The following is a 20706-nucleotide window of genomic DNA, read 5'->3' on the forward strand; positions in this document are numbered from 1 at the left end:
TGGTTGTTTCCTCTCAGTGGTGAGCACTGAACACAGGGCAACACACTGTATCCATGCTCTGGGGAAAAGCCCATAAAGACTGCTAGATCTCTTTCTTAAATTGTAATCAATAACCTGAAAGAAATCTCATGAGTTTAAGTCAAATTATTTCTGTGTTCACTTCCTTTAATTTGTTCACCAAATATTTACACTGACATGTTTCTAACACACTCAAGGAGCCTTAAACTGTGTTCCAGTTCATCCATACCAGCGTCATCTCAAGAACCAAAGGAGCACATGTTATCTATAAGCTGGGATTCACTACACATTTCAACCTCCAGGTCATTTTCTTCAGATGTTGAGTCGGTCTAGAACCAACCCGAGAAATGCTATGTTCATAACTCTTTCCAGAAACATCAATTTATTCCTACACTCTGTCCCTGGATTCATTAAACAGTAACAACCGCACCTTACAAACACAAAATTATTAAAAATAATTTTCAACAGACAGGGTTTGCAGAGGCTTTCTGGGAAAGTCTAAGAAGATTACGCCCATTAATTTTCCTTCCTCCAAGAACACATTACTTCTTTTAGCACTAATGGGAAAAACCACAATTTTCCCTCAGAAACCACAAAGGCTATCCTAAAACAGAATGGATGCATTAACTTGTTTGCCATTCTACTTATTGTACAGAACATGTATCTTCAACACACACACACACACACACACACTCATTTCTCTGTGGGGCCATTCTAAAAGCCTCTTTCTGAGCACGTCCATTAGTAAGTTCTGAAGCAGCAGGCTGAGCATACCTGGTTAATAAGGCTTCCATTGAGAATCATCTACTGACTAGCCTCCCACAAGAGACATTTGGCTCTCAGAAGTAGTTTGCTTGGTCTGCATAGTATTTCAAAATGTTTGAAGTCAGATGCTATCACTTAAAAGTGAGAACACTGCATACTTCTTTTATTTTTCAAGCAAAGCTGGAAATCTGATCTTGCAAAAACTGTTTGAACCCCCCAGAGTTATTAGCTCATTCCAAAAGCCCTTAACCAAGGTATGTAAGTCACATATGACCAGTCCTCACTTGGCCTGCTCCATCATTTACCTTCACATCTGACTCCTGTGGGCATCTGAGTTTACAACTCTAAGCTTAGGGTGCTAGGTGGCTTTAGTTGGTTAAGCACGTCGGATTCTTGATCTCGGCTCTCCTCTGATTTTGGCTCAGGTCATGATCTCCCACGGTTCGGGAGTTCAAGCCCCACATTGGTCCAGCACTCAGTGCTGAGCTTGCTTGGAATTCTCTCTCCCTCCCTGCCCCTCCCCCACTTGCACAGGTGTGCACTCTTTCTCAAATAAATAAACTTAAAAAAAAAATCTAAGCTTATACTAAATTTCTAACAGAAACTGGTAAAATACAGGAGAGAGGAACCTAGGTCTTAAAATGTATTAATTAAATCAAACCCAGCATGGGGATTACATGACAGTGTCTCATTACCTGGTTTAATTCATTTAATCACTTTTTAGGCAATTAACTCTCATCTCTATGCCCTAATTATTATCTCTCTAAAACGGGCAGGTGTGGGGATTTTCAGGAAAAGGTGAAGGGACAAAGCATTCTAGACACAGCAGTACTTTTTAATCCCAGAAGACAAAAGCTATTTTACTCAAAAAACAAAAGCAAACCAAAAACACCTATCACCATACGTTACAGCAGCGGTAAGCAGCCAATCACACACTTTATAGCTGGAGAATAAAAAAGACATGATGCCTGAAAATCAAAGTGTAAATTCTTTCTTTTTTTTTTTTTAATTTACAAATACAGGTAGATTATGCAAAGGTTTCCTCATCTGTCCTTAAAGAATAGATCAAACCACAAAACATTTATTCTCTTTACCTGGACGTCTGATGGCAGGATCCGGATCAAGAGTTTTCTTTAAATATTCTGTTAGCGTTTGCAAATTTGCATCGCTGAGCTCCATCGCCATAGAACCTAAAACAAAAATTGAGGTTTGGTAAATTGGTCACATTGGGAAACAGTAATTTACATAAAAGAATACTTTTATACTATGGGTCTTCCCCTCTCTGAAGGTCATCTATTTGTTATGTTTTAAGGTATGGGCTATAAGCCTGACTCAGCTGGGACAAGGTTCCAGAAGTTAACAGGCTTTTTGGAAACAATGGTGGGCTAATTTTGAGATGAAGAATAAACATACCAGTAAGTAAAAAAAGAAGGTGCAGAAAAACAACGGTGAAGAATTGATCAAAGTCACATAACATTTATTAGATTTAATGCTACAAAAAAGAGAAGATGAGAGTTTAAAAAAAGACTCAGTAGAAACTTTTTTAAAAAAGGCCCACCAAAGGGGAGCATGGGTGGTTCAGTTGGTTAAGCACCCGACTTTGGCTCATGTCATGATCTCACAGTTTGTGGGTTGGGGCCTTGTGTCAGGCTCTGTGCTATCAGCTGGAGCCTGGAGCCTGCTTTGGATTCTGTGTCTCCCTCTCTCTCTGCCCCTCCCCTGCTCACCATCTGTCTCTCTCCCTCTCAAAAATAAATAAATATTTTTAAAAACTTAAAAAAAAAAGCCCACCATTAAAATTGGTTATACAATTTTAAGCAGTAAATACGGACCCCATAAAGAGTTCTGAGATTAAAGAAACTAGAATAAATTCCTTTGTGTACAACATGCAATCACAAACACTGACAACAAACCAGATGCTAAGAATCCGTACCTGAGGAGGACACTGGGGTTCAGAGGATGACAGCTGTGATTATGATGAAAAAGGAACCTTCTACACTAAAAGCAAAGATAAGCAAGTAGGACTACATCAAACTAAAAAGCTTCTGCACAGCAAAGGAAACCATCAACAAAATGGAAAAGGAAGCCTACCAAATGGGAGCAATTATCTGCAAATCATGTATCTGATAAGAGGTTAATATCCAAAATATATTAAAAAGAAAATCCACACAACTCAAAAGCAAAAAAACAAAAATAAAAACAAAAAACCTGAATAAAAAATGGTCCAAAATCTGAATAGACATTTTTCCAAGACATAGAGATGGCCAACAGGTACATGAAAAAGTTCTCAACATCACTAGTCATCAGGAAAATGCAAACCAAAACTAAAATGAGACATCATCTCACACCTGTTGGAATAGCAATCGTCAAAAAGACAAGAGATAACAAGTGTTGGCGAGGATGTGGAGAAAAGGGAAACTGTGCACTGTTGGTGGGAATGCAAATTGTTGCAGCTACTGTGGAAAACAGTATGGAGGATCCTCAAAAAATTAAAAATAGAACTGTCACAGGATTGTGTGATCCAGAAGTTCTACTTCTGGGTATTTCTCAAAGGAAATGAAAACCCTAACTCAAAGATATCTGCACCTGTATGTTCACTGCAGCATTTTTTTTTTTTTTTTTTACAGCAGCCAAGATAAATGGCTGGATAAATGGATACAGAAAATGTGATTATGTGTCTACAATGGAATATTCAGACATAAAAAAGGGAAACCCTGCCACCTGTGACAAAATGGATGGATTTTTTTTTTTTTTTTAAATCAGGCTCCATGCCCAAAGTGAGCTTGAATTCATGACCCCAAGATCAAGAGTTGCATACTCTGAGCTAGCCATGTGCTCCTGGATGGACCCTGAGGTCATTATGCTAAGTGAAATAAGTCAGAGAAAGACAAAATATCATATAATCTTACTTTAATGTGGAATTTAAAATTTAAACAAACAAAAAAAAAACACACACCAGAGCTCATATATATAGAGAACCAAATGGTGGTTACCAGAGGTGGGGAGTTAGAGGTGTACAAAATGGGTGAAGGGGGTCAAAATGTACAAAATTCCAGTTACAAGTAAGCCATCAGGATATAATATATAGGGGCACCTGGGTGGCTCAGTCGGTTAAGCGTCCGTCTTCGGCTCAGGTCAGATCTCACTGTTTGTGGGTTCGAGTCCCGCCTCAGGCCTGTGCTGACAGCTCAGAGCCTGAAGCCTGTTTCAGATTCTGTGTCTCCCTCTCTACCCCTCCCCCACTCATGCTCTGTCTCTGTCTCAAAAATAAAAACTATTAAAAAAAAAAAAAAGGATATAATATATAGCATGGTGACTATAGTTAATAATATAGAGGGCACTTGGCTGGCTCAGCTGGGGGAGCATACAACTCTTATACTGGGCTTGTGCATTCAAGCCCCACAATGGGTGTAAAGATTACTAAAATAAATAAATAAACAAACAAACAAACAACACTGTATTGCGGGGCAGCTGGCTGGCTCAGTCCATAGAGCATGTGACTCTTGATCTTAGGGTCATGAGTTCTAAGCCCCACATTGGACACAGAGCCTACTTAAGAAAAACAAAGTTCTGACGACAAAAAAAAATCTGTAATTATGTTTAGTGTTGGATGTTCACTAGATGTGCTGCGGTCATTTCACAATGTATTCATATATTACTACTCATCGTATTACATACCCAAACCTAATGGTAATGTTATATGTCAATTATAGCTCAATAAAAAAAGGTAACAATGAAAAGGTGGGGGGGGGGCGGGGGGGGAGGGAATGCCTCAATGGTCCAATTGGTTAAGGTTAAGCATCTGACTCTTAATTTCGGCTCAGGTCACTATCTCACGGATCAGGAGTTTAAGAAGCCCCCTATCAGACTCCTCAATGACAATGTAGGGCCTGCTTGGGCTCTCCCTCTCTCTCAAAATAAGTAAACTTTAAAAAGTAACAATTTTATTAAAGAAGTATTCAAATCTTTTTTTTTTAAAATTTAAAATATATATTTAAAATTAAGAGAGAGAGAGAGAAAGAAAGAGAGAAAGAAAGAGAAAGAAAGAGAGAGGAAGACACAGAATCTGAAGCAGGTTCCAGGCTCTGAGCTGTCAGCACAGAGCCTGACGCTCGAATCCATGAACTATGAGATCATGACCTGAGCTGAAGTCGGTTGCTTAACCAACCGGCGCCCCATAAGTATTCAAATCTTAACACCGAACATAAATCACAGAATACACTGCCACTGACCAAAAAAATTCACATCTAATACATTACAAATTCTAAGCTAAATCTATGGCTTATATCCATGACTGACGACATAAAGAAATACAGACAGAAAAAACAGCACATACATACAGCTTACAAGAGTGAGTGTGTGCACACATCATTCCCCATAAACAAAAAGTTTAAGAATGCTGTAAAAGAGGGGGCGCCTGGGTGGCTTAGTCGGTTGAGCGTCCGACTTTCGCTTGGGTCATGATCTCGCGGTTCGTGGGTTCGAGCCCAGGGTCGGGCTCTGTGCTGACTGCCAGCTCAGAGCCTGGAGCCTGTTTCAGTCTGTGACTCCCTCTCTCTCTGACCCTCCTCTGCTCACGCTGTCTTTCTCTCTCCTAGATATAAATAAAAAACATAAAAAAAAAAATTAAAAAAAAAAAAGAATGCTGTAAAAGAGGACTCTGTGGTCTCCAGGTTTTTGGTGAATAGATAAAATTAAGTGCAAAACGACAGAACTTTCTGGGGTGATAAAACAATGTTCTAAAATTGTGCTGATGGGACTATGTAGATAAATGCACAATTGTAAAAAATTACTAATGACACTCACCAAAAAGTACACTTCACATGAACTCACAGTGAGTTATACTTCGATAGTTCTTTTTATTTTTTAAAATGTTTGTTTATTCTTAAGAGAGAGAGACACAGACGCACAGCAAGTGGGGAGGGTCCCAGAGAGAGAGGGAGGCACAGAGCCTGATGCAAGGCTCGAACTCACAAATTGAGATCCTGACCTGAGCCAAAGTCGGCCACTCAACCAACTGAGCCACCCAGGCACCCCTTCAATAGCTATTTTTTAAAACTGCACTTCTGCTTACATCCCAGGATGAGTTTTAGGGACAAAGCCACACTAGTCCCCAGGGAACCTAGGAAATGTCGCCTTTTCAGGGCAACCATGCACTCAACTTCATTTGGGGCTTCTATAACAAGAAAAAAATTTATGTAATAATTTGTATAAAATGTAATAAAGCTAAGTGGAAAAAAAGTCAAATATACAATTCAAATTATGTAAAAAAAAAAATTTAGGGGTGCCTGGCTCAGCGGATAGAGCGTGCAACTTTTGATTCTCAGGGTTTTAGGTTCGAGCCCCTAACATTGGTTACAGAGATTATGTAATAAAATCTTTTTTTAAAAAAATGTTATCACACCCCCATATATAGAAAAATACACTCCAAAATGTAAACAGCAGTAACGTCTACGTGATGAACACCAGACATTTTTGTTCTCTTCATATTCTTCTAGATTTTCATAATATCCTACAACTAACCATATGTATTACACTTAGAATCAGAAAGTTATTAAAATTTTATTGTACTTTTAGGGGCACTTGGGTGGCTCAGTCAGTTAAGCATCCGACTTTGGCTCAGGTCATGATTTCAGTTTGTGAGTTCCAGCCCTGCATGGAGCTCTCTACTGTCAGCATACAGCCTACTTCCGATCCTCTGTCCCCTTCCCTCCTGCCCCTCCCCTGCTCACATGTTCTCACTCACTCTCTCAAAAGTAAATAAATATTAATAAATAAATAAAATTTTACTGTCTTTTTAAAATGACCTTGTCACATATAATTAAATTCAGGCTCTCAATGAAGCTTACGTATTAGTTGGAAGACAAGATACAACTGTGATGCCAGCTACAAAACTAATCCCTTTCCTGCAGTTTTGAAATCCAAAAATCTATAAACTGAAAGGTTTTTTTTGTTTTTGTTGAAATTTGTGGCAAACTCACTGGCAGCAAACCTTGGCCCAAACTGCCTAAGGCTATAAATAAAGTATCTCACTTTGTATAAAAATTTGTCTCACTTAAGAAGAAATACTAGGGTGTTTGATTGCAGATTGCTACCCCACACCCACAGGGAATGTTGCATAATCCACAGTATGTGCATCCAAAAAGAAATCCTGAAACACATTTGTCCCCTGGAGTAGCAGTGTCAAATCAGTCACACAGAAACTTAACTGCTGAGAGGTTAACAAGAGAGTCACTTGGCCTACATTTCCATTTGGGCCAAGATTTCCAAGAGACTGAGTCTTGAGCTAAAGGATACATAGAACTGGAAAGGCAAAGGAGAATGAAGACCTATCTCACACAAGAATTTAGTGTGAATATCTTGGGGCACCTGGGTGGCTCAGTCGGTTAAGCGTCTGACTTCAGCTCAGGTCATGATCTCACAGTTCGTGGGTTCGAGCCCCACATCGGGCTCTGTGCTGACAGCTCAGAGCCTGGAGCCTGCTTCAGATTCTGCATCTCTCTCCCTCTCTCTCTGACTCTACCCTGCTCACACTGTCTCTCTCTCTCTCTCAGATATAAAACATTAAAAAAAAAAAAAAAGAATTTAGTGTGAGCAAAGTAACAAACAGTAAGCTACATAGCTCCTTTGGGGAACAGTGAAATTTGAGGCTGAGATCAGATTGTTAGATCTTTAAGACTTAGCTAAAGAGTTACATGATTTAATGTATAATAGGAAGCCACTAAGGTTTTTTGAAACAGGTGAAAACTTAATGAAAGTGGAGTATATGAACTTTGGGCTGGTCTTGGTTTCCAGAATGGAGTTAAGGAAGAAAAAAAAAAAAACAGAATGGAGTTAAGGAGAACAAGTGAAGATCTGTTAGGATACCTTTTTTTTTTTTTAAACATGGGAAGGGTAACATCTACAAACCAGGCACAATGCTAAATGTTTCGCGTGCTTCGTATCATTTCATATAAGCCTTTTACATACAAGGAGACTCAGAGAGATAACTTGCCCCAAGTCACACAGTTAATAAAAATCAGATTCAGGAACGCCTAGGTGGCTCAGTTGGTTAGGCAATCAGCTCTTGGTTTCGGGTCAGGTCATGATCCCACTGTTCATGAGTTTGAGCCCTGCATCAGGGTCTATGCTGCCACCACGGAGCCTGCTTGGGATTCTCTCTCTCCCTCTCTCTCTGCCCCTCCCCTGCTCACTCCTACACTCTCTCTCTAAATAAATAAATAAACTTAAAAAAAAAATCAGATTCAAATCAGTCTGACTTTATAGGTCTACTCTCTTCCTATCCTACTAACTAAGGCTGTCTCTCAGGTGAAGAAATAAGGACAGAGGTCTGGCAAAGAATGGAAGCGCCAGGAAAAGCAACAGAAAGGACATCTTGACTAGGAATGAAGGGAGGGAGACAGATAGACAATTGCACAGCATACGCCTCCACCACCAGAGACCACAGCCTTCTAAGGAGAATGATTTGTTTGAAACTAACTGTATTCTCCCTATTAGAAACTAGAAACATCTTTATCATAAGGGAAGCTAAATGAGTCCCACTCAACCATACACACGATTTATTGAGAAGCCACCCTTTCCAAGTTTTGTATCAAAAGTTTGGAAAATGTCGGAGCACCTGGCTGGCTCATAGTTGATGGAGCATGTGACTCTTGATCTCAGGGCTGTGAGTTTAAGCCCCACGCTGGGTGTAGAGATTTCTTAAAAATAAACCTTAAAAAAAAAGTTTGGAAAATTCTATACATTATAATCCCCTCTTTTGGAGATTCACCTTAACATCTTCAGGAACTTAAGCAGTAAATTATCAGGTTAATGTTGTTTAATCCAGAGTTCCCCCTTATTACTTGGTCACAGAACTATTTCATTATATAAAACTTTGCAAAATGGTGATTTAACCAATTTGTTTTCTATTCTTTTTTTTGTATACTGAAATGCTCAATATCTCATGAAATCATGAAAGTTGGCTGTTGCCAAGTAAAATCATTTACATCAGTATATATGACCTACAAAAAAAACAAAACAAAACAAATCCATCTCTCTGTATCACACAAATTTGTCCTGCCTTTTTTGAGATTTATGCAAGGCAGCATGTTAGAAACTCTGTGTCTGTGTGTGTGTTGTGTTGGGAGGATTACAGAGATTAACTGGATCTATTCTGTTGAGTTTAATATACTCCTTAATAATTCTGCATTTCACTAACTCTCTTAATTATGTTCCTATAGCACTGACATTATCACAACCAAAATCTCTTAGATTCCTCATCATTATCTGAATTAAAAATCCAAACTCTTTACCATGGCAGAGTTCCATGCAATCTGACACCTATCAACCTCATCTACCTTCTTTTGGCTCTGGGGTTAAGCCACAAAAGTCTTCCCTTCTGTTGTTCGAACCAGCCAAGACAGTTCACCATGCCTGTAATAATGCTCTTCCTTCTGATTTTAAACTGGGCATCATTCAGCTGTCAGCCCACCATCAACTCCTCAAAAAGACCTTCCATCACTATCATCTACACTATTAACAGCAATAACATCATCTGAAATAGCTTTTTTTTTTTAAAGTATCTTTGATGTAACTGTTATCCTTATTTGTAAGCTCTTTAGCGCAGGAACTTTATAGTCTTGTCTCTGTAAGCCCAGGACTTTTACCACTGTCTGGCACATGGAAAATATTCAATAAGCAGTTGCTGCATGAACTAAAGGATGAGTCAATATGTCAGTCAACTAGCTAAAGCAGGAGTTCCCAGTATGGATTAGAGACTATTCTTCGAGGATCAATTATAAGGAGCCCCAACACAACGTAGGAACTCAGTTACACGACCGACTTACCCACCGCAATTAATTTCCATTCACTAAAAAGTGTTTCAAGAAAGAAATGAATTTAAGATCTGTCCTAGATTACCGATCATATATGTTAGCGTTCACATTTTTGTTTCAGGATTCTGCATTTAGTGTCCTATTTGCCTGAACAGCTCTGCCTCTGGAGAGCTACAGGGCTCACTACCCACTTCATTCAGGTCTCTTTCCAAGGTTATCTCTTCAGAGATACCTTCCTGGACCATCCTATTTTTTTTAAATTTTTTTAAAATGTTTTATTTAAAAAAAAAAAATGTTTTATTTATTTTTGAGAGAGAGAGAGAGCAGGGGAGGGTCAGAGAGAGGGAGATACAGAATCCGAAGACAGGCTCCAGGCTCTGAGCTAGCTGTCGGCATAGAGCCCAACATGGGGCTCAACCACGCCGTGAGATCATGACCTGAGCTGAAGTCGGACGCTTAACCAACTGCACCACCCAGGCGCCCCTGAACCATCCTATCTAAGAGAACACCCATGTCAGCCACTCTCCATTGCCTTATTCTATTTTTCCAAGCTCCAAATTTCCAGATTTTATAAGCATATTACTTTGCTTTCTTGTTCCCTGTGCCTCTCTCTCCACTAGACTAAATTCCACGAGAGTAGGGGCTTTGTGTTTTGTTCACTTCAATCCCCCTAGAGCTTTACAAAAGTGATAAATATCTAATATATAGTTCTTATACTACTTTCAAAAGCTATAATCTCTTGATTTTTCCATCAAAAGCATTATCATTCTATACATTTGTTCTGATCAATTGACTGTGACAAATAGGAAGAGGTGGAGAAACGGATTCTACCCTAAAATGACAAAGTTGAAGTACTAAGATATGACTATTTTTAAGTTAAAAAAAAAAGGGGGGGGGGCCTGCGTGGCTCAGTTGGTAGAGTAACCAACTCTTGATTTAGGCTCAGAACTGACAGCACGGAGCCTGGTTGGGATTCTCTCTCTGCTCCTCTCCTATGCACTCTCTCTCAAAATAAAATAAACCTAAAAAAAGTATGCGTGGGGGGAATTGTGGGGGAGATACATAAATATACAGGCAAAACCCCCTGAAAGTCAAAATACTACACAGATCCTAGAATTTAATATTAGTTAAGGAACTAAATATTTGTCAACAAACCCTTTTTATATCTCCTTAATGATAATGACTATAAAACCAAATTGTAAGCTTAGCCCTGATCTGGGAAGGGATGACGAATCAGGTAATTTTAGAAAATACTCTATAGGTATTCACAATATAAGGGCAAGATCAAGGTCTAATTAAGCTACCTAATTTTGCCACAGGTGAAAGTTCTTTGACTTTTTAAAATATCAGCAGTACGGGGGCGCCTGGGTGGCTTAGTCGGTTGAGCATCCGACTTTCGCTTAGGTCATGATCTCGCGGTTCGTGGGTTCGAGCCCCGCGTCGGGCTCTGTGCTGACTGTCAGCTCAGAGCCTGGAGCCTGTTTCAGTCTGTGACTCCCTCTCTCTCTGACCCTCCCCTGCTCACACTGTCTCTCTCTCTCTCCTAGAAATAAATAAAACATAAAAAAAATTAAAAATAATAAAAATAAAAATAAAATAAAATATCAGCAGTACGTAAATGTAGAAAGTGTTATTGATTTTAAAATAAAGATTCAAACTAAAAATGGGAAATTCATTCTTTTGCCTTTAAATAAGGGGCAACACTTTACTTTTTCCACAGAACTATCTTTGGAAATCCCTACCATCTCAGTTAAAAACTAAAACACATGTGCCACAATAAATCAATTATGAGAGACTTAACTAAATTCCAAGTTCTTCTTGTTGAATGAATGGCTGGACCTAAGTCTAGCCTCTTCCCACAGGCCCTCAGTTATGGATGAAGACTTGGAATAAAAGCTTTGCTTTCGAAGGCCATCTTACAGACATCTGTGACATAAGCTGATCCAAGATCTGTGCCTTTTCCTTAGATATTTCCTCCATATTAGAGAACCATTCCTGAGTACTTACATCTGGGGAAAGGGAAAGAGATCCAATGAATGAAAACTATCTGGCACATACACATCAAGAACATACCCCAACACCCTGACCCACCCTCTGCTTTCTAATCACAGGAACAGACCACTTACGTTCAAATCCAAACTTTGTACTGTCTACAAAGCCCTACATGATCGGCCTCTAGACACCTCTCCTTTCTTCATACATTACTGTAGCAAGCTGGATCTTCCTCCAATATTCCAATGTTCTAAGTTTGTTCCTATCCTCAAGCCTCTGTACCTTCTATTCCCTCTGCCTAGAATGCTCTGTCTCCTCGCTTTTCCATGGCTGGTCTCAGTTCAAATGTCACCTTCTTCATCTGTCACGTATCACTATCTGAAAGTATCTAATTAATTTATTTGTATTCTTGTTTCTTTCTCCCACTAATATAAGCTCTCCAAGGGAAAAAACCTTATCCATTTTTATTTCTTCACTGTATTCCCAGAGATTGAGTGGATGCTCTAGTTGTTAAACGAATAAAGAAACAAATTAATCCCAAAGGTAGAGCAGTGCTCTCAAACCCATCCAATCCTGTAGAGGAAACCTTTACCTGTACCACTTCTTGGCCTTTTGGCTAAGATCAAGTGTAGGAAATCTCGGTCTCGCCCTCAAACTAGCAAAAATAAAAGTAACCAGATGGGAAGAGAAAATACCCTTGCACTGATGGAAAGAAGGGGAAGTGTCTTGGGGGGGAGGGAGTGATAAGGTGAACTTAAGAGTCCCAGGAATTATGCAGAAAGTGGAGAAACACACACAAGTAAAAAAAAAAAAAAAAAAAAAAAAAAATTGGACGGGGGTGGCAGAAAAGGGGATGAGAAAAGAACACTGGTGATTCCAAGAGTAAAAGTCCCCTTCTGTGCCTCCAAGGAATAACAATACTCCTGCATCCACCACGTGGCAAGCACTCACCCAGGGAACACAACAGTAAACAAGACGGGCAAGGTCCTTGCTCTTCAAGTTTACAACCAAGCAGCTGAGAAAGACAATGAACAACTCTAGGTAGTTCCACATAATGATAAATACTATCTACAGTTAAAAGAAAGCAGCCCTCAGAGAAGGTGGAAGAGGCTTGAAACTTAAAAGACAGAGAGCCAGCCTGGCAACCCTAAGATGTCGGTAATTTGCAAGCAAACGAAAGGCCCGTCCAAACGCTTTACGGTGGGCACGAGCCTGGAACACTGAAGAAACCCGACATCAGCAGGCCAGCTACAGCGGCTGAGGAGAGATGGTGGAAGAGGCGGACAACGGTCCCTTCAGGGGGGACTTTGTAAACCACAGTAATGACTGAGGGGATCCTCACACCCACTTCACGAAGCAGCTTGTTTTCAAACCCGCTTTGAGGATAACGAAAATGGGAGACACCAAGGGATGAAGTGATTATAGCCCTAAACTGCACCCCTACGGAGAGGCCAAAGCTGGAGCGACCCCAGGCCTTCTAATTCCAAAGCTCGCGCTCCGAAGTGCCGTATTATCGCCTTTCCGCCAAGAGCTGGACCCTGCATTCCTGGGCAGGTGCACGGACTAGGACAACTCGGCAAAGTGAGAACACGATGCCCACCTGCGGTCGGGGAAACTGAAGCCCAGGGAGGCTAAAGCTGCCCCCTCTACAATCCGAAAGCGGGTCGGGGCAAGAGGAGGTCTGGGCGGCGGCCGGCCTTCGCCCAGCAGCCCGGCCGGGCAGGCCTCGCCGCGGCACTCCGCTCACGTTGCGGGTGGCCGGGAGCGACGAGAACGGACGCGCGGGCGCGACCAATGAGAGGCGGCCTTCCCGAGCGGCCCGGCGGCTGCGCGACCAATCCGCGCGGCTCTAGAGGGGAAGGGGCGGACGCTCGGGCAGCTCGCGTTAGGCCGCGCCTCGGGGGCCCTCGCCCCTCACAGGCCCCGGGGCCGCCGGGCCTGCGGCCGAGTCTTGGGGCGCCGCAAGGTGAGGCTCAGCGAGACCGGTCGATGCGGGCAAAGACCTCGCCGGAGGGCGCCGCCTGAAGCACGGGTCCGCATTCCGCTCTCGCCCAGAGGCGCGGTCCTTGCTTCCCAGCGCTCGGAAGTGTCAGGAGCGCCGCATCCCTCCCCTAGCGGGGTCCCAAGAAGCCACCCTGCCAGGCCGTGCACGCCCCGCGCCTCACCTCCTGGGGATACGGGAACGGAGAAGGCAATCTCAGCCGCGAACTGTAGCCGGCACTACCCACCACTGCCGCCGCTCCGCCTCACATTCAAACCCCGGCAAAATGGCGCGGCGGCGAGGCTGCGGCCCGGGCGCATGCGTGAGCGGGGCAGAGGCGGGGGGCGGGGCCAGGAGCGCTCGCGCCCCACCCAAACTCGAAGGACCAATGGAGACGCGCTCTGTGTTTGCGCTGACGTCAGAAGCGACAATGCCCTTTGGTTTAGACCGCCGCCACGGGCAGCACAATCCCCACTTTCCCCCGCTAGATGGACACGGGTTCAGCCCGTGGCCGCTGGAGTGTGACCTCGTCTGATGTAGGGCTTCAGTGAGGCACGTAGTAGGTCTTGCATAATTGTTGAACGAACGGCTCAAAGCCCTGTCCATAGCCTCTCAGACGGAGAACTTTCTCCCCTTGCAGAGCACATGTTTTAGAGGGAGAGACAGAATAAACAAAATAATTAGTTTCAGATCTTGATAAGCTCTATGAGAAGAAAATTTATTTTTTTTTATTTATTTTTTATTTCTAGGAGAGAGAGAGAGACAGCGTGAGCAGGGGAGGGTCAGAGAGAGAGGGAGTCACAGACTCCGAAACAGGCTCCAGGCTCTGAGCTGGCAGTCAGCACAGAACCCGACGCGGGGCCTGAACCCACGAACTGCGAGATCATGACCCAAGCGAAAGTCGGACGCTTAACCGACTAAGCCACCCAGGCGACCCATTTTTTTTTTTAATGTTTTATTTATTTCTAGGAGAGAGAGAGAGACAGCATGAGCAGGTGAGGGTCAGAGAGAGAGGGAGTCACAGACTGTGAAACAGGCTCCAGGCTCTGAGCTGGCAGTCAGCACAGAGCCCGACGCGGGGCTCGAACCCACGAACCGCGAGATCATGACCTAAGTGAAAGTCGGACGCTTAACCGACTAAGCCACACAGGCGCCCCTATGAGAAGAAAATTTAAAGCAAGGTGATATGACAGTCAGTGACTTGGAAAGTCATGGGATGGTCAGAGAAGGCCTCTGAACAAGTGACTCTTGCCCTGAGTTTCAACCAGGAGACAGCTGTGTGAAGATCAGCCTAGAGGGCATTCCAGGAGGAGGGGATGTCAACAGGGAAGACTCGGAGGCAGGAGTGAGCTAGGCGGGGCTTGATGAAGTGCGGAGAAACAGGAGCTGAAGGTAGAGAAGCCAGCAGGGGCCCGATGATGTAGGGCTCATAAGCCTCGTTAGACTGTGTCTTATGTGCATCTATTCTAGGATGGCCATCAAATCTATATTTTAAAAGGCCCACCAGCGCCTGGGTGGCTCAGTCGGTTAAGCGTCCGACTTCCGCCCAGGTCATGATCTCGCGGTTCCTGGATTCAAGCCCCGCGTCAGGTTCTGTGCTGACAGCTCAGAGCCTGGAGCTTGTTGTAAATTCTGTATCTCCCTCTTTCGCTGCCCTCCCCCTACTCGTGCTCTGTTTCTCTCTGTCTCAAAAATAAATAAACTATTAAAAAAAAAAAAAAGGCCCACCAGTTGCTGTGTGGGAATGGACTGTATGGGGGGGAGAGGGGAAGAGCTTGAAGCAGGGAGACTGGAAGCCTCCGGAAGAGAGATGCAATGCCCAGATTCAGGTGAGTAACATGTATATGGAGACAAGTGGACAGCTTCAGGATATACTGGAGAGTAGGGCCTGCAGGATCCTATGATCCATTGAGCGTGACAATGACAGGAAGCAATGAGGAGTTACGGAAATCCCAGCCCTCAGTTTCGGCCACCAGCAAGGCCCAGCTCTCTCAGAGTCCATCCCTTGCCATTGCTGCTTGCTTCTCTAGGGACTGAAAGACATATATTTGGTTATCATTCAAGGAAACAAATATTGTAAGAACACAGAATTTCATAGGCACTGAGAACTGAAGAACTCTGAACACGTAAAGACTCTGTCCAAACCTCTGCAGCAAGAAATGACCAAACTTGGGGCGCCTGGGTGACTCAGTTAAGTGTCCGACTTCAGCTCAGGTCATGATCTCATGGTTCGTGGGTTTGAGCCCCGCATCAGGCGCTCTGTGCTGACAGCCAGCTCAGAGCCTGGAGCCTGCTTCTGTCTGTGTCTCCATCTCTCTCTGACCCTCCCCTGCTCATGCTGTCTCTCTCTCAGAAATAAATAAAAAACATTAAAAAAAAAAAAAGAGAGAGAGATAACCAAACTTGAACTTGGCTTCTAGCAGCATGAAGCCATGCCCTTAGTATGACCGCAGTGTCCCCCTGCCACCACCACCACCACCACCACACACACACACACACACACACACACACACACACACACGTGACTGCTTGAGAAAGCTCAATGCTGCCAGGAGAATTTACTGTATGTGTTTGTTCTAGTCCAATACCCAAGGATAGACCCCAACCTCTCTTTCTTAGAGTATTTACTTTTTTTTTTTTAAGTTTATTAATTTTGAGAGAGAGAGAGAAAACATGAGCAGCGAAGGGACAGAGAAAGAGGGAGACAGAGAATCCCAAGCAGGCTCCGGGGCTGTCAGTGCAGAACCCAACACGGGGTTTAGTCTCACGAACCATGAGACCATGACCAGAGCCAAAATCCAGAGCTGGTCGCTTAATGGACTGAGTCACCCAGGCGCCCCATCTTAGAGCAATTGTGAATCCTTCTTCAGTCTCTTTGAGATATATATGTATCTTGCAATTCAGGAGTGTCTTTCTCAATGACTTGAAAGCTATTCCTTGGAAATATGATCATCAGGAAGGTAAGGCCTGGATCTTTTGCTCTCTGTGGGAGGCTGGAAGCCTAACTTTGATAATTACCAGCTAGCAGACATAGCTAACTTGATTACATTTACACTGACCAACCCTTTGTAAGTTTTTACCTGTGCCCTCACTCTCTCCCCTACTCCTTCATTCTCTTTTAAATTGCCCAGTCACCTCTGCATAGTCAGAAGCAGTTCTTTCCCCTACTGTCAGTAGTTACTGAATAAAAATTTTTTTACTGCTTTAACAATGTCCAGCTTTATTTATCTTTGATAGCACCCTGCCTATGAACATGTAAAAGCAATTCCTGAGATAAAATGTTTTTAAAAAATGCTTTGTTTGAGTGAAAGAGTCATGATGTAAGTTTTTTTGTAAAATTACTCAACATCTCTTATCACAGCCCACAAACCCTGCAAGATCTGGCCCCTGCCAACCCGTCTGATCTCATTAACTTCCTCCCTTCTCTTCTCTACCCTCATTCAACTTAGCCACCTCACTTCCTTTCTGTTCTTCCAAGATCCAAGCTTACTCCTCAGAGTGTTTAGGTCTGCTATTCCCTCTGCCTGGAAGGCTCTTCTAGACCCCTGGATAACTGGCTCCATCTCTGTACATTCAGATTCCAAGTCAAATGTCACCATCCTGTCTGAAATTGCCCACTGTCCACACCAAATAACTCAACATTTAGGTTTGCCAGATTTAGCAAGTAAAATACATGACACCCAGTTCAATGTGAATCTCAGAATAGCAGTGCATGGCTTTTTTGGTATAAATATTGCACGGGACATACTTATACTAAAAGATCATACATTGTTTACCTGAAATTCACATTGATTCAGGTGCCCTGAATTTTATCTGGCAACCCTAGCCTCATATCTTTCTGTTTTCGTCATAACATTTATCACTCTTTGCAATTGTCGCTTTGCTAAATGTTCCCGTTAGCTTAAGGACTCTATTAGAACAAGTACCTTGGGGTGCCTGGATGGCTCAGTCTGTTAAGTGTCAGACTTTTTTTTTTAAGCTTATTTATTTATTTTGAAAGAGAGAGAAAGTGCAAGTTGGGGAGGGGCAGAGAGAGAGAAAATTGCAAGCAGGCTCTGCACTGTCAATGCAGAGCCCGACACAGGGCTCAAACCCCCGAACTGAGAGATCATGAACTAAACCGAAGTTAGACGCTTAGCAGACTGAGCCACCCAGGTGCCCCAACGGTCCGACTTTTGATCTTGGCTCAGGTCATGATCTCGCAGTTCGTGGGATCAAGGCCTGAACTGGGCTCTGTGCTGACAGCTTGGAGCCTGCTTAGTGTTCTCTCTCTCTCCCCTCCTCCCCGCTTTCTCTCTCTAAAATAAATAAATAAGCTTTAAAAAAGAAAACAGGACCTTATTTATCTTATTTACAGCTGTACCCCCAGCACCTAACAGACAGTACCTGATCAATAAGTACTTGTTGAATGTTGAATGAAATACACTATATAAAGAAAGTCCACTGAGAAAGATGTAAATTATTAGGCCATTGGTGGAAAAGATGTATTTTTACCATTATAGCAATAGTACAAGCAATCAATCATACTATCTTCTTTCCTGGACAAACATTTTCTTCCACCCCTGGTGAGAACAATCCTGATGATTTAACAGTTTTTCTGTCTCTGAGAGCTAATCACCAAGGAGGCTGGCTGGCATCTTGCATTGTCTAGCATCTCTGCCAGTATCTGCAGGGAGCCCTGAAGGGTGCCAAGGTTATCATGTCTGTGGATACGGCTCTAGTGGTGCCCGCTCCCCTCGCCCTTTGCAGCTGCAGGAAGAACCCTGCAGGTGGGGAGCACAGAAAAAGGTTGGCCTGTCCTCCAGTCTCCGTGGGTGAAACCCGAAGACTTCCTTGGGAATCCGTATTGTGTTCCCTATGTCCTTACTTTTAATTTTGCTTTATCAGATGTTCTCTGAGAGGCTCATTTATTGGTCTCCCACCATGAATCTGGGATTGTCCTTGTTAACGAGTATTCGCTTGCCTTTTGTTGTGTGTTGTGAAGCTATTAGGTAGATAAGGTTCCTGCTGTTCCAGATGATGAAGTCTATCTATCATCTGACCACGTGCCATATTCCTTTTTGGCCTGTTCAGACCTTTTCTCTTCCAATTCTATCTTGTCCGACATCAATATTATGTGACCTGCTTTCTTTTGGTTAACAATTTCCTGGCATATCTTTTAATCTCCCTGCTTTATTGAGATAGAATTAACATATCTTGACACATCTTTTACCAGCCCTTTATTGTCATTCTTCTTTGATCCTGTTGTGTCACACTAGTTAACAGCATGGACTTGACTACCCAGGGGAAGCCCGTAATGCCATCTGCATGACACAGGGCAAGTTACTTGTGATTGAGCTGTCTAGTCTCTACAGTGGTGATAGTAATAGTAATTTGCCTCACAGGGTAGGCAGGAGAATGAAGGAGCCAGGGCAGATGAGGCCCGTGGAAGAGCGCCTGAAAAACAGTAACTGTCCAAACCGTGCTGGTCATATGGCCATCCCGTGACCGGGCGGCAGTGTATTTTTGATGCCCTCCCATCATCCCCAGGCCTGCCTTTTCCCAGGTGGTGCTGCTTGAGACCTAGGCAGGCCTTTGGCCCTTGCTGGGCCCCTGTGCTTTAGAGGGGGTCATTCTGGCCCTGCCCGGGCTCCCGCAGGTGAGGGGGCCATGCTCCAAGTGGGTGTGCTCACCCAGAACCCATACCACCTCCTTTCAGACCTCATTCCGGTCACATGGGACCCTGGAATTCTCCACCGACAGGCCCAAGCCCTCCTCCAGGGTCTGGGGAAAGCTCTGGCCTGGGTGGCTCCCGAGAGCAGATACACACAGCCGTGAGCACCCCTAACCCGGCAGTGTGACTTGTGGACAGCTGTGTTTGCAGGGGGTTTGGACAGAGCTGCGCATCCGCACATGCACATTCAAAGCCTCGCGGGACAGGGTGAGGCCTGGGGTGGGAAGAGATCGGGTGCAGGACCAGGGCTGATTCTCCCCATGCTGCTCTGTTCTGCGTGCAACTCTGGACCTGAGAATTCAATCTATTTTTTTTTTTTTGTAGAATTCAATCTTTGACCCTGGGTTTCCAGGTATTGCAAAGGTATTCCTTGTCAAGGAGGAAGGTAGGAATGTGTGTTTTTGAACACTTATATAACTTTTAAATACTTATTATTTTTTGTTTTGCTTTTTTAATGTTTATTTATTTTGGGGGGGTGCAGACAGAGGATCTGAAGTGGGCTGGGTGCTGACAGCAGAAAACCAGATGTGGGGCTAGAACTCACAAGCTGTGAGATCATGACCTCATGATCAAGCCCAGGTCGGAAGCTTAACACACTGAACCACCCAGGAGCCCCAACTTTTAAATATTTACACTTATTGGATGCAAGGCCATGGTTGCATTTCTGCCGTAGAGCCACAGACATCAGCAGCAGGCCGTGCTCTAGCACATGATATGGTTATCTTAAAAGAGCCAGGTTCCTGCCCTCACACATTTACCTTCAATGGGGGAGGCAGATTTCAAACACATCACTGCAGGTGGCAGTGGGTTCTGAAGACCCAGTGGAAGTAACTGAGGAGTTAGCATCTGGGTTGAACCCTGGGAGGAGGAGGAGCCAGCATAGAGCAATCTAGACAAAAAGCTTTCCAGGCAGAAGGGACAGCAAGGGCAAAGGCACTGAGGAAAGAGCAAGTGAGAAAATCTAAAGAAGTCACTAACTGGTGTCACAGATTTTGAGGTGTGTAATATTAAATGGAGAAATGAAGGCAGTTTATGAGCATACCCATGGTGGGCATGAAAGGGTCCAAGGTACAGCCCCACAAAAGCTAGTCTTTTTTTCTAATTGTTTAACTTTATTACTGTTGCACCATTTACACAATTACATATAACTGCAATGCATCCATTGTACATTTATTTTTATGTCTTTATTTTGAGAGACAGAGACAGAGAGCAAGCAGGGGAGGGGCAGAAAGAGAGGGAGACACAGAATCTGAAGCAGGCTCCAGGCTCTGAGCTGTCAGCACAGAACCCGATGTGGGGCTCGAACCCCCGGACTGTGGGGTCATGACCTGAGCCAAAGTCGGACATTTAACTGACTGAGCCACCCAGGCGCCCCTGTAATTTTTTTTTTTTTTTTTTTTTTACCATTTTCCAATGAGTGG

The 20706-nt window shown here is 43.5% G+C and overlaps 1 protein-coding gene across 1 annotated transcript in view; it reads right to left on the bottom strand.

Annotated features, from left to right (window-relative positions):
* Positions 1-13856, bottom strand: part of CSE1L (chromosome segregation 1 like) — a 44506-nt gene extending 30650 nt beyond the window's left edge. Inside the window, exons 1-2 of the mRNA XM_039229993.1 lie at positions 13757-13856; positions 1878-1973 (exon numbers count right to left, since the gene is read on the bottom strand). Of these exons, the coding sequence (XP_039085924.1) occupies positions 1878-1968 (91 nt within the window). The 5' untranslated portion in view covers positions 1969-1973; positions 13757-13856. The remainder of the gene's footprint in view (positions 1-1877; positions 1974-13756) is intronic.
* Positions 13857-20706: the final 6850 nt, after the last annotated feature.

Source organism: Hyaena hyaena, unplaced genomic scaffold (genome assembly GCF_003009895.1).
Source record: "Hyaena hyaena isolate Hyena2069 unplaced genomic scaffold, ASM300989v1 scaffold_42, whole genome shotgun sequence".
Taxonomy (NCBI): domain Eukaryota; kingdom Metazoa; phylum Chordata; class Mammalia; order Carnivora; family Hyaenidae; genus Hyaena; species Hyaena hyaena.